Source organism: Petaurus breviceps, unplaced genomic scaffold, assembly GCF_028583685.1.
Source record: "Petaurus breviceps papuanus isolate PSGF00001 unplaced genomic scaffold, PetGlider_PUasm1.0 37, whole genome shotgun sequence".
Lineage (NCBI taxonomy): Eukaryota > Metazoa > Chordata > Mammalia > Diprotodontia > Petauridae > Petaurus > Petaurus breviceps.
In genome coordinates this window covers 85,324,696-85,339,679 of record NW_027186296.1, presented here as the reverse complement: position 1 = coordinate 85,339,679, position 14,984 = coordinate 85,324,696, and the positions used below count along the sequence as shown (strand labels likewise).

At 35.4% G+C, this 14,984-nt stretch overlaps 1 protein-coding gene across 2 annotated transcripts in view; it reads right to left on the bottom strand.

The window, feature by feature from the left end:
- Nucleotides 1–14,577, bottom strand: part of SMC3 (structural maintenance of chromosomes 3) — a 47,987-nt gene extending 33,410 nt beyond the window's left edge. Inside the window, exons 1-8 of one of the 2 annotated variants that reach the window (XM_069098940.1) lie at nucleotides 14,401–14,577; nucleotides 8,873–8,948; nucleotides 6,732–6,770; nucleotides 5,309–5,376; nucleotides 4,117–4,188; nucleotides 3,415–3,494; nucleotides 3,032–3,110; nucleotides 1,057–1,174 (exon numbers count right to left, since the gene is read on the bottom strand). In XM_069098940.1, the coding sequence (XP_068955041.1) occupies nucleotides 1,057–1,174; nucleotides 3,032–3,110; nucleotides 3,415–3,494; nucleotides 4,117–4,188; nucleotides 5,309–5,376; nucleotides 6,732–6,770; nucleotides 8,873–8,948; nucleotides 14,401–14,415 (547 nt within the window). In that variant the 5' untranslated portion in view covers nucleotides 14,416–14,577. Of the gene's footprint in view, nucleotides 1–1,056; nucleotides 1,175–3,031; nucleotides 3,111–3,414; nucleotides 3,495–4,116; nucleotides 4,189–5,308; nucleotides 5,377–6,731; nucleotides 6,771–8,872; nucleotides 8,949–13,371; nucleotides 13,513–14,400 lie in introns of those variants that run through there. The other variant, XM_069098939.1, reaches the window with a different exon arrangement.
- Nucleotides 14,578–14,984: the final 407 nt, after the last annotated feature.

The following is a 14,984-nucleotide window of genomic DNA, read 5'->3' as shown; positions in this document are numbered from 1 at the left end:
TACTCATTTAGTATAAATGTAAGCTGTTTTACTCTCACAGTTGATAAACTTAGCAAATGATTTTTTTCATTAAAACCTTTTTTTACTGGGCTGTAAACAATATTACTCTACTTATATTTTTAAATCTTTCTTGTGTTAAGAATTTTGCTTTTTTGATTAGAAATTAAATTAGAAAAAGCATTATTTTCCTGTTATCTTTAGTGAAGCTAAGTGCTTTCTTTAATCTCCTAATAACTAGAAATAAAAATCATGTAATGAAGCTTTAAATATTTCTTTCAAAATATAGAAATATTCTTAAAATATAAACCTTCTAAAACATCATAGCCAAATTGCCAACACTGCAGTATTTCTAAAGTTGACTGACATTCTTTATTTCACTTACATGCCTCTATTAACTGTCTTAGTAATGTTATGTTGGGCCTATGAGGTTCTATAAGCTTAGTTCTTTTGCTAAAAATGATCTGCACACCACACCTTACACAATAGTAAAAACATAATATTGAGCTATAAAACCTGCCAACTACTAGAAGAATAACTTAATGGTTAACAGTTATAAAACTGTAAACTTTTTACATTGCTCTTTTGTTAAGGCAATTGATATTTTTTGCACATGTGATTTAATCCTCAAATACCAAAAAAAATTGTACTTAGAAAACTTCCAAGTTGAATCTTGTAACTTTACAAACTTCCTAAAAGAATCCTTAAGTACCATACTTCTCCAAGCCCCAACATATGCAAGGAATTGAAACTAACAATATTTTACTGACATTCCTCTGTCTCTTTAAAGTAGGTACTAAAACCATTGTGCTCACTAATAATGAAATCCTCAATAATAAGAGTAAACTGAGACACACAATCAATGAAATGAAGTAACTCCTAACACCACTGTATTTCAATCAAGGAACAAATGTTATAGGAAACAGACTTCAAATTATTTCAATTTTATTATTTCTCCACAAAATTACACATGTACTATCAAACATCATACACCTTCAGGATTAGGAATTACCCTTCATAACTAAAAAGAATAAGTTACAACCTGAAGAGTTCTTTTACCTGTTTCTTTCATTAAAGAAATGCTTTCTTCTTTACGTTCATCATATACTCGAGTACCAGCTACTTCTCTCAATAGCTTCAGTCTCTGAGAGTCAGGTGCTGTGGCCATCTGGTTAATCTAAAAAAGTTAAATAATTAAATGACAGGGCGGCCAGGTGGCACAGCAAGTAAGAGCACCGGCTCCACTGTTGAGAAGACCTGGAGATAGAATCCCATGCTCAGACACTTAGCACCCACCCAGAAACACCTGGCCGTGTAACCTTGAGCAAGTTACTTAACCCCAATTGCTTAGGGGCGGCCAGGTGGCTCAGCGAGTAAGAGCACCGGTTCCAGTGTTGGGACGACCTGGAGATCGAATCCCAGGCTCAGACACTCAGCACCACACCCAGAAATAACTGGCCGTGTAACCTTGAGCAAGTTACTTAACCCCAATTGCTTAAAAAAAAAAAAATAATTAAATGACTACACATTGTTCTTTCACTAAGTTTATTCAAGAACAAAGGTTAAACAGAAAGTTCAATTTTGATTAAACTGTTAGAAATATTCAAATACTTGATATGTTCTTTCATGGTTGTTTTAATAAATCATGCAATTCTATATTTGGCTATCAGCAATCTAAGATCTGAAATACATATCCATCATGAGAAATTAACTTAAAACACCAAATTTAGAATTAAGGTATTCACAGCCTAGCTTTCAGAAAAGGACTCCCATAAATGATAGTATTTGGGGGTCCAGCACTATCTTACCAATCAATATCTTGTTTCTAGTATCCTTAGCAGGATACAAAAAATCAAAGGCTTCTTGTACTGGTTAATCACCTGAGCCACTACAACAGTTGTGGCTTCTATAGGACTTTCATAAAGGAGAATGAAGAATTATCATGGACACAAAGTGTTGGGAGTTGGTGAAACACTTGTCAAAACAGCAAAACTTTAAGGACTGCTGCCTCTACAAAAGAAGGTAAGATAACTAAAACAACTCTTGCTAAATTTCTGGTACTACAGTTCATTTTCCTTTTCATCATTTTCATTTTGTAGTATTTTTATAGTAATATTTTTAATTTATCAGAATATTAGTTTTCCCTTAATTATATACAGAAAGATATTGCTACTATAAGCTTAACATATTACCTTTCAAAGGTGATATGATCCTATTGCCTTACAAAACCACATTTGTTTCAGGAATAAAAGATATCTCAAATTTTACAAAAGTCGGTCACTGATAAAATAAAATTTGCTGAAACACACTTTTCTAGTCAAGAAATATGTTTAGTATGTACAATACCCTTACATTATTGAAGCAAAAATTTCAGTAACAAAAATATAAAAGTATGTAGTAGTCAAAGTAGTCAAAACTGAATTATTAAGTTTTTTCTAAACCTAAGAAGTAAATAAGATTTGTTTAAATTAAAGCTTAAAGCAACAGGCTCACATGCTGTTTCATACCAGAAAGGAAAAATAAATTAGGTGCTCAATGATTAGGAAATACTTAAATAGTTGTATATAAATACGAAGTATTATTTTGTTGTAAAAAGTGACAAATGCAAGGAATTCAGAAAAAAAGAGAACTTTGGTACAAAATGAAAAGGCAAAGTAAATAAACCCAGACAATGTATACAATTACTACAATAATAAAAATGAAATAAAATAATGAAAACAAAAAGAATACTAAACTGAAGCTAGACCCTGAGGAACTATGACAGGTCCTGGCATAAGACAATAAAAGAAGCACCTCCCTCTTTTCAGCAGAAAGGGTGAGGGATGGGGATTATGAACCAACAACTTTTTATAGGTTGGCTTTGCTTAACTATTTTTCTTTGTTAGAAAATACTATGTGGTGGGGAAGTGAAAGGGATAACCAGAAGGGATGGTGATTTAAAAACAAGAGTCATCAAATAAAAATTAATTTGGTTTTAGGAAAACAGTCTCAATAACTAAATTTATTCAAGTGTCAATATGCAACTATTCTTTACCTTTCCTTGTTTGACAATGTAATAAGGATTACTTCGAGAAAATCCAGCACTCTCAAGTAGATTCATCACATCATTTTTCCTGTCAATAAACAGTAAGTAGATATATTTTCATATGAATAATCATAAAATTTTCAACTCTAAATATAATGTATTGACTAGCCCAGTCGCTAAGCAACTTAAAGGAAAACAGTTGACTGTTCATCAAAGACTAAAATTTTATGATTACATTTTAAGGACATTTAAAACCTTTTTATATCTTTAGGAAATAGTCAAATAAATGCTAATTAAGGAAAAATTATGTAGGCTTACTAACAGGTGTGGGAAAAAACATTTTTCTTTGTCACTGTTTTTAATGGCTAAAGAAGAAAAAGGAAACTACTTACGTTACCATTTTCTTATCTAAAAAATACTGATCTTTTTTGGCACCAATGACTCTACGAAGTGAAACTTCCTCTTTATCAATCTAATAAAACAAAAAAAAAAAAACCATGTAACCATTTAAGTTTAGTTCACTGCATTCATTTTAAAGTACCCTAGTGGACTTGCTATATTTACTTTAATTTTGATAAATATAAGTGAATATATACAGCCTTTATCAAACATCTCATTTCTCACCTGACTGTGCTACTTTGGGACTTCTCTAACTGACATCTTGAATCATATGCTTTAGTTGGGACCTTCTTTCACCACCCCTGACCTCATCCTTTTTAGTTTCTTTTTGTGGACTGTCTTCCCCTCCATTAGGTTGTAAGTTCCTTGAGGGCAGAGATTGTCTTTCTTTTTCTATATTTGTATCCCCAGCACTTAGCACAGTGCTTGGTACACAGGCACTTAATAAGTATGTATTAACTACTGACTTATCCTACTATGTCCTATTTAATATATTTCTTCAAATAATATAAATCACTTGAACTTTAACACTAAATTTTTTCCTAGAAGGTACTTTGCAAAGACAAAATTGGAAGATGAAAAGAAGCAGTTCCACTGAATGTGTCACTAAAAAAAAAGTTGCTTAAACTTTTAGACATTTTTAAAGTTTATGAAATCTTTGGTATAATTACTGAAAAAATTTAATAAGCACTTACTGGTAATCTGTTGTCTGAATTATCAAAAATGATCTCAACAAAAGCAGATATGACTCGAGGTCCAGTGCCTTCCTAAAATGAAGGAAAACAATAAATATAATGTTTTCTTACAGCATTTTTGTTATTTTCCAACATATACCTTTCATAAAGGTACTAATAGTAACCAACAGACTGTGAAAATGAAGCTTCATCAAATTGCTCTATATTCCTACAAGCATAGTAACAGGACTTTAGCTTAGAATAATACATATACCTCCCAAATAAACAGGGGGCACCAGGTTGCCTAAGGAGATAAACCAGAATCCAGGATGGATATGGAACATGTCAAAGTTTTTGGGCTAACTGGAACAGGACAAGGTCTAGGAGTAGCCCCTACCCTTCCAGCCTGGACAAGATAGGAAAACTTGGTCTTAAGAAGGAAAAAAAAAAAAAGAGCAAAAGATTAAATGAGCTTAAACTGAAAAAGTAAATGTAATGATTAGACAAAAACAACTTCCTAACAGTAAGGGGCATTATTATTTAGGGAAAAAGGCATAGAAATAATGGAACATTTTGATATCATAATTTTGAAACCAGGACTTAGCAAAGGGCTTAGCATATATAGTAGGCACTTTAGAAACTTACTTAATTTTGCTTTATTGTATAATTATCTAAATATGGCATGTAATTCCAACAGTTTTTAGTACTGCAAAGATTATACAGGTCCTCTTGTCCTTCATATTGTAAAATAACTACTTATGGAAATGAGTAAAAATGTGGCTAAAAAGTCCAACTACAACTGGAAGGCCTTTCTGTACTGGAAACACAGAACCAGCAATGGGTTGCCTAGTTTCCAGAAGATGCTCCTGAGCCCTTTACACAACTTCAGGTTCTGGTTCTGATTCTCAGCTACCCTGCTCCCCAATTCCAAACTCTTCCTTCTCTTCCTCAGCAAACCTGTACTCCTGCTATTTAGTCCTTTATTGGGACTCCTCCTTAATGTGAAGATAAGGATATTTCTCTTATAACAAGCATTTAGGAGCTAGACCCAAATTTCTTCCAAACACTATATTCAAATGAATGCTGTTACTTCCATAAAGTAAACTAAACTACACAGTAATACAGCAATATTAAATGAAAGAACCATGATGATACGCTTACTAAAGATTTTTATGCACCAAGATATAAAAAGAAATTAAATAGTCTTACTTACATGTAACAAAGCCAATCTCTGTTCTGGACGAAGATGACTAAATTCATCACTGAGTACAAACTGAATAGCTATAATAGGCACATAAACACAACCATCAGCACAGTACTTTTTTTTAAAGAAGGAGCGGTCTGTCTTGCTTGATTTTTTGAAAAGTAACTACTCAATGGATCATGGGCTTAAAACTAGAAGGGATCTTAAAAGTCATCTACTTCAACCCTCTCACTTTTACAGAAACAGAGGCCAAGGGAGGGATAAGATGACTTGCCCCAGGGTAAACTATAAACACATTCTCATCAGATACTTTATAACAATAGGAAGAAATACTATTAATTACAGGAATTCATTCCAAGTTTCCTTGCCATCAAACTTCTGCTACAGGGCAAGATGGGGCTCCTCGACTTTCCTTCAGCCCCTGGGAATAGTATCACAGTTCCCTTTGGGTAAAGGAGATATTTACTCTAGGCAGTAAATTCACCCATTTCCCCTTGGAGATTAGTAAAGCCCTAGGTATCCTGTGAAAGGAATGGATCTAAGAAAGCAACACTGCCACCTCCTTTCCAAAAACTGTCATTACTATTCTTTAAGAGTGAGATACCCAGAATATTTCTCTCTTCTGAATCTACCCCCCCCCCATCCAAAGGTGAGGCTGAATTTATTAAAATAACCTATGTTCCCGGAGGATTTATTCAACTGTGACAATATATTATAATTCAATTTCCTTAAAAGGAAAACTTTAAAGTCACATTTACATTTATTATTTTCAAAAGAATATGTTGTTTTACCCAAAGTATTTAAATCTATTTTCTAGAAATAACTGATAACTGGTTTCATAAAGCATTTTAAAATCTGTGAAATGCTTTACATACATTTGTTCATTTGAGCTCTACAAACTGGCAAGAAGAGTACAATAGGTGTTATCTCCATTTTTATAGCTAAGAAAACAGGCTCAGAGGGGCTTCTGTGGTCAAGCATTCAACAAGTGTTGGAGGTAGGATACGAACTCAGATATTCTAAATGGAAGATCAGGACTCTCCCTGGTACAACATAGGACATTTAATCCAAGATGAGTACCACTGATGAATACAACATAAGAAGTTGTTATCCTTTTTTTGTACTGTGCATCCCTTTGGCAGTCTGGTAAAACCTATAGTCCCCATCTCAGAATAATTTTTTAAATCAATAAAATACATAAGATTACAAAGGAAACCAATTATAATAAAATATAGTTATCAAAATGTTTAAAAAGTAAGTTCACAGACCCCAGAAGAATCTAACAAGAAAATCCCAAATGAAGGCAGGTACTATTTACTCAATCACAGAAAGCATTTTTAGCTACCTCATAAACATAGTCTAACAAGACCAGTTAATTAACTGCATTACACTTACTGAAAGACACATCTATTAAAAAAAAATCCATACCTACCATAAAAAAAATTACTTTTCCCGGATCCATTTCTGCCCACTATAATTTAAAAATGTACAAATTTTAAACATATAGGTAAGTCCAAAGGAAATATAACTCTATGCTAAAATTTTTTAAAGACTTTCACATAAATTTTCTCATCTATTAAAAATAAATTTTAATAGTCAAAAGTGTACAATAACATTTAAATAAATAAAATGAAATCAACAAATAAGACAAAAATATTTGCCTATCTCACCTGCCATAAGCAAATAACATTTCATGACCTTCAATCTGAGTTTAAAAGATAAATTTACTTCAATGTTAGTCTTTGCTCTTGGCTCAATAATCTAAGCAAAAACTTAAAATTATCAGCTGGCATTCATAACGAATTGTTTCATAAAATTTCAGATTTCTAATGCATATAAGCCACTTCATATTCCTCAAAATACTTATGAAGTCATAAAAGATCCAAATTTTAATTGAGTGCTAATTAAAACCCTGAGCATAACTACAAAAGGTGTAAATACCTACAAGACATTACTCACAATCCTACCTTTTCATAACCAATCAACAATGATTTAACTAAGTCAAAATATATATCTCAAAACTGATTTGCATTAAAATACAATGATATAAAGCTATAAACTTGGTTAATGTCTCAAAATTCTGACCAAATTATCACAACATAAAACAAAAGTAGGTATCTGTGGCTTTAAACCACTGTGAATCTTAAATACATTTTAAAAAATTACATGATAAATACAAATAGCCAAAACTATAATTCATTCAATATTTACAAATGGATAGCACTTTAAAAACTTCACCTACAAGCATTATTGCATAAAAAGTTCATTATGTGAAACTGATTAGTTTGATTCAAGTAAAAACAAGGTATCTTATTAGCTAGCAAAAGATTGATACTTTGTTGGACATCCAAATGTAATTTAGCAACATAAATGAATACTCACAATATTTTTACTTAAAGGAACACTTGTCAAATTATACTATTAAAACAACCAAGATTGAATCATTACAATCATGTATAACATGGAAGTTAGATACATAAAGAATGCATGACTATGTTATAAGGTATATGCTACTTCTTATTGGTTAGATTCCTCTATTTCTAAAAACACCTACATGCAAAATAAAAACAAAGCAACAAATGCATACAAACTACTTGACTCATTAAAAAAGAATTTAAAAAATTATTTTCTTGTTTCTGAAGACCGCAAGCAGTTCTACACTGCCTGTGTGCATGCTCGAGTGCACTTGCACATGTATATGCATATGTGTATGGTTTATTGGGAAAGGGGAGTTCATAGGAAAAAGAAAAATATATTTTATGGGTGTCCTTTTGTTAAAATTCAGCATTTGCTATTTAATCATTATCTTCTATATAAATGTCCTTTTGTACAAGAATAATACATGCTATTTTGGTGTCCAATGAAATACAGAGTTAAATCTATCTTTTAAAAATTCAGACCAGAAAGAGAATGAGTCATTTTTTCTTGGCTGTATCGTGCAACTAGAAATGCCCATTAACATTAAAAATTGTATACTAAAAGAAAAAAAAGTGAGGATAACCTAATTTATGTATGTTGAATGACTGATTTAATAAAGCCACAGTGATTAAGTTATACCAAATTTATATATAATAAATTGACCGAGGTCATGCTTAATCTTAACCCAAATTTCAGTAAAAGGTTATATTAAATGGATCAAAGGCTTACTCAAAACTAGCTAAATGGCATATGATTAATTTGAGATTATAAAGTTCTTTATCCAAAGTGTTCAAGTATACAAAATGGGCAGTCAAAAGGTTAAGAATTCAGAAGCATTTTCAATGGATTCAATAAATACAGATATACTTTTTTTTCCCCAAATGAATTTAATTGGTGTCCCAGCCTCAACTGATAGACTTTCAGTGTCCTAAGAAATTCTGGTTAAGGTTTAGGTTTTTTTAAAAACTAATTTTAATACTGTCATCTTTGAGATTTTTATACAATTTTTGTATTTCCTTCCTTTCTAATTTCTCATCTAAATACAAGGTGAAAAAGAACTTTTAATTTCTAAATTGTAGATGATAAAACATGATATATTGATAAAAAATGATAAATTGTAGATGACACACAAGCTTCATTCAAATAGGCACTTACCTATGACATTGTGTTTTGAACTGAAAGGATCTACAATCGTCTGATCTCTATAACTTCGAAAACCCTGGATAATAACCTGATGAAAAAATTGTTATTTTAAAATATAATATAGACATCCATTTGAATCTTAAGAAACGTTGCCATTCTCAAGATTTTAATGTTTTCTTTTCCTTGTTTCCCAGTTTTCAACCAAATAAAAGCTGGAATGTGGGTGCCCTTCAATGTATACTTACTCAGTATATACATTCTTCTTACATGTGGATTTTGAGGAGAGTTCACAGGGCTTATGAAGAAAACATTCTATTGTTGCTTGTCTTAACTATGCTATTTTATTAAACAGCTTTGCTTTAGTCAGGGGTGGTGGGGTTAAGCAGAAAAGAACTTTTAATGTTAAAATATCTATATCAGAAAGTAGTGGTTTAGAAGTATTTACTAAATTTTTTAGGATCACAAATAAAATACTGTTTAAACAGTCTGAGTAGGGTAAATCACACTGCACAGACTTAATTGAACCACGCTGTACAGTAATCAAAGAGCGCAGTAATCATCTGTCTAAAAATAATCCCCAAATTCAACAAAACAGATTGAACTGAACTTCCAACAGGGAGTGTCCTACATTTTTTAAAGTGCTTACTAATAATGAATGAGAGAGGCAGCAAGTTATAATGAATAGAGTTAATCAGGAAGGTTTCAGTTCAAGCCCTATCTAGGACAACACATTCTCAGGCAAGTGACAACTGGTGCCTCCAGGCAACTCTTTTAAGACTAGAAGTTACAGTGGAAGTCCCCAACAAAGATGCAATCATAGCTCTACGTAAAAAAAATAATAATAATAATTTAGAAAGGCCTAGAAAAGCACAAAATCTAAGTTTCTATGTTTTATTGGTAGCTTTAAAAAATAAAAATAATCACTCTTTTCTCTATAAACCCAAATTTCAATTAAGATGATCTATTTTTTAAGGCAAGGAAAAGCAATATATTATATTTTTCTGAGTTTACTATAGCAGTGATATTAAACTCAGGTAAAAACAAGGGCTACCAATCTGTATAAGGATCCCCAGAATCTGCATGTTGACTGAGTTTTAAAATGTAATGTTATCTATATTGTGCAGTGTTTTTATTTATTTTATTAAACAGTTCCCAATTATATTTTAATCTAGTTGAGGCCATACTAGTTGGGAGTGGGGTAGAAGGTGATGCGGACCCTATTTTTGACACCTTTGAAGTAGAGGATATAGTTACTGCAGGTGAATTGCTGGCTGTATGATCTTCATAAAGCCAAAGTAAAAATTATAGAGAAGCTGCCATTTACCTTAGTCAAGCAGTTTTTATCTTTTTTGTGTCGAGATTTCCTCCTCAAAATGTTTTTGAATGCATAAAATTAAGTACGTAGGATTACAAAGGAAATTAATTATCTGAAATACTATTATCAAAATATACTTTTTAAAAGTTTAAGACCTCAGGTAAAAGAACACCTATCCTTGACTCTCATGTAAAGAATACTAACTTATTTCCCCATTCACAGAAACTCAATAAGTTCCCCAGTCATAGTTTGATTTAGAAACTGCTATACTTTCCTCAACTCTCCTAAAAATTGTCTTAGTGGACACTGATAGTAACTGGATGTACCTAATTGAGGGACCAGTCAAGTTAATGTTTATAAAATTTTAAAAGTCCCTTAACACAGGATACAAATTTTCTTTTTATTTATCATTACCCTTCATCCCCCACAAAGTATCAAGAACTACCAACATATTTTAAATACTGCATATTTCACAAAACAATCTGGTACTTATTTTCACTGAATTATATTTTCGTCCTAATTTTTGTATCGATGTATGTCACATAGTTCATTGGCCTGGCCATACTTTAATTCCTCAGCCAACTATGACTCAATAAGCATGGGGACTTGATCCATAGAATAAGGTCTGGCCTCTAAGTAATTTGTCATCACAAGCTGATAAATAACATGGTACCCTGAAGGTGATGAGCCTCTCCAAACTTTGCTAGACTATGGTGCACTGGGGCAGCTAGGTAGAGCAGTGAATAAGTGGCCCTGGAGCAGGAGGACATGAGTTCAAATCCAGCCTCAGACACTTAATAACACTTACTAGCCATGTGACCTTGGGCAAGTCACTTAACCCCAATTGCCCTGCCTTCTCCCTCCAAAAAGCAAAAAAATAAAAAAAAAAAAAGACTATAGTACACGGATAGAGCTGTATTCAAAAATCCTTATCACTTTGGCAATAGCTGTCAAAGCTTTTGTTTCACTGGCAAAACATGGGTCTTTGAAAACTCAGGATCAGCTCCATGCCATCATGAAGTTTCAGTGCAGGATTTTAGTGGGGGTATGGGGTCACATTTAGTAGAATACAGACTCTCTGGAGGTAATGGAAAAATTGTATAGCTTAAGGCCCATTACAGAAACTCACCATAATAAATTTCTAATACTACTGTAATCTTCTAGTTACTAATTTCTAATAAATTTTAAAATATTAATGTTTCAAAGTAATTCATGTACATTAGAATAGCATCCAGGAAACCTTTTTAATTTTTCCAAGATAATTTTAAGCCTACCATGTACTCTCTAGGCTAGGGCAATACAATAAAATTGTCATTCAAGGAAAAATATACAGAGTAGATTGTAATAGTCTCACTACAACCAAGTCAGTCCCTTTTGCATTAGAATCAAAGACACTTCTTCATTTCCACATCTGGATTCCCAGATGCTGCTACACTAGGTGAGAAATGATAGTGCTTACCTCCCATCTTAGTTTACCAGACTATAAAATTAAAACAACTCAACTTTAAAAATCTAACGAGACTTTGAGATTAAAAAATCCCACCCCCAAAGATCTTTTAAGGAGGCATAAAACAGTCAATAAACATTAAATACCTACTATGTACCAGGCACTGTGCTGTCAGAGGACAAATGACAATCCCTGTCCTGGAGCTCACAATCAAAGGCAGAGATAACAGGCAAACAAATATGTACAAACAAGTTGTGTGCAGGATAAGTAGGAAATAATTAAAAGGAAAGCACTAGCATTAAGAGATGTTGGGAAAGGTTTCCTATAGAAGATAGTTGGGACCTGAAGAAAGCTAGTAGGCAGAGGTGAGAAGGGAGAGCATTCCAGGAATGGGGGACAGCCAGAAAAAAAAACTGCCTAGAGCAGAGAGATGGAGTGTCTTGTTTGTGGGACCACTGGCACTGGATCAAAGAGTTTATAGCTGGGAGTAAGGTAGAAGAAGACTGGAAAGGGGGTGTGGGTGTATGGAATGTGCTTGCTAGGTTATTAAGGACTCTTAACACCAAAGGATTTTGTATTTGATCTTGAAGGTGATAGGGAGTCACCAAAGTTTACTGATAGGCAGAATTGTAGGAACTTTTAGGAAAAATCACTGGCTGCCAAATGAAAAGCCGACTGAAGTGGGGAGAGACTTGAGGCTGGCAGACCCACCAACAGGCTATTGCAATAGCCCAAGCTCAATGTCAATGTTATGAGGCCCTGTAACAGGGTGGTGGTAGTATCAGAGGAAAGAGGGTGATATATTTGAGATATGTTGCAAAGGTGAAATTGATAGGCCTTGGCAATAACCCCACCAGCAAGCAATTGCCCAAGTATGAGGTAATGAGCTCTTGCACCAGGATAGCAGCAGCATGAGGAGAGAATGGAATATATGAAAGATGTTATGAAGGTGAAAGTGACAGGCCTTGGCAACAGACTGCATATAGACAGTAAAAGATAGTGAAAAGTGGAGGATGACACCTAGGATTGTGAGTTTGGGGGACTAAGAGGATGGTGGTGCCCTAGATAGTAATATGGAAGTATATGTGGGTTAGGGAGAAACAGAATGAGTTCAGTCTTAGACACAGTTTTAAGAACTGGACAACCAGTTTCAGATTTCAGCAGAGGTAAGGGTAGGATAGGTAGGTTTGAGATTCATCAACATAGAGATAATTAAATCCATGAGTACTCACGAAATCACCTAGTGAAGTATAGAGATAATAGAAAACCCAAGAAAAAGCTCTGTGGAACATCTACAATTGTGCTGTACGAAGTGATGAAAGACAGAGTAAGCTGTAAAGACTTGTATGAACTGATGAAAAGTAAAGTAAGCAGAACCAGAAAAAACATATATGGTAACACCGTAGAGACAAGTAACTTTGAAAGACTTAAAAATTCTGATCAATGCCAAGGACCAAATATGATTCATAATGGAAAATGCTATCCATCTCCTGACCGAATGATGGACTCAGAATAAAGACTGAAATATTTTCTAGACATTGACATTTTGGGAGGTTTTTTTTGCTCAACTCTGCAAAGGTCTTGTTTTTCTTTCTTTTTCAATGGGGGAGGCAGGAGAAGGATTTTAGTTCATTAAAAGAAGTTAAATAATATTAAAAAAATAAGTATATAATAGAAATCTTAAAATATATAAAAAACAAAGTTTTTAAAAAGGAAAACATAACAATACAGCAATTAACATTTCATTACCTCTCCTCCCAACTCCATTAACCTGATTTGTCTGAAATCCACCGGAGAACAGGAATGAAGAAGAGGAAGGTCAGAGTATTTTCACTGTCCAGAATATCTTAACTAGAGCTCTGGCTAAGTCAGCCAAGAAGGATTTACTAAGCACCTATGTGACAAGCTGTGTGTCAGTGTGCGTAAGACAACATGAAAACAAGTATCTACTAACAAGGTACATACAAAATAAATCAAATATAATCAACAGAGGTAAGGCACCAGAGTTTAGGGACATTGGAAAAGACTTCATGTGGCATTTTTGCAGTGACTTGAAGGACTCCTGAAAAGCCAGGAGGAATCCCGGAGGAAGAAGTTAACTACAGGCCTAATGAACAGTCAAAGAAAATGCCCGGAAAAAAAAGGGGGAGGGAGGGGGAACTTGTGTAAATTCTATCAAATATTCAAGTTTCTCAACGGGCCCACCAGGACAGCCATAATACCCCCAGGGCAGGCCTGGAGCGCAATTCGGAAAACATTAATTAGACTCCTACTACATTTAGAGCCTAAAAAGGGGAGGGGGGAGGCGGCGCGCATCAGGTCTGGGGAGAGGATGGGGAGGAAGCTGCACATCACAGCGGCTGTTATTATTATGGTTAGGAAAGGGCAAAGTCAAGTGCGGCCTGCAGGGTAGACACCCCCACGCACACTCGTCCGCGGCCCCCCGCCCGGGGCAGGTCAGCCAGGAAGAAATGGCCCGCTCCACTCCCCCCCGCCCCCACGCGGCCCGTCCCTCCCCAGGTCTCCCCGCTATCATCTTCCCCACCCCCGCCGGGACCCCTTTGGCGGCCTAGGACCCAGCGGAAGCTATTTCCCAAAGCCTGAGGCTCTCCAGTTCGCAAGGTGCGGGAGACAGAGGGGACGAAGCCTCCCTTCTCCTCCCACCGCCGCCGCACGGGGGATGAGAGCGGGCCCCGAAGCACTGGGGGAGGGGGGGGGAAGGGGAGGCGGGAAACGGAGGCGGTCTTAAATCCTGAGACGGCGCGGCACCGGACTCACCTGTTTTATATACATGATTCCTCGCTCCCGGCCCGGGAGAAAGACCCTCCCGGGACCCGCAGCTGATTCTCCGCCAGTCAGGTGAGTTGAGTCTAGGACCCCTCCCCCACGACCCCGATCCTTTCCCCAGCCAAACAAAATGGCGGCTTCTGAGGAGGCGGTGTCCCCGTCTGGATCAAACCATCTTCACTTCCCGAGCAGGGAGAAGTGAGTGCTCCGGGACACTTCGCCGCCTTTCCCCACCCATGACTAGCTCCGTCCAGACTCTTCGTAGCAAAGTCATGTGTATGTTTTGGACATAGTCTCCATTTCTTCGAGAATTTGCTTTCGACTTTGTTCCCGGGCTTGCTTGGTCTGTTCCGTTTCCCCCTCTAGGGCGGAAGCCAGTGGTAACGACTACGAGAGGGGAAAGGTTCGGCGCCAAAGGCAAGCGTCCTCAAACCGCGAGGGGAGGGGACCGCGAAGATGAGCCAGGTCAAACCACGTGGTTTGAGGGTGATTGGAAAAAAAAGCCCCACGAAGGTTGAACTTGGGCGCTGACCTCTAGGTTGTTGAGTAGCTGTTTATTTTTGGAAATGCAAAAC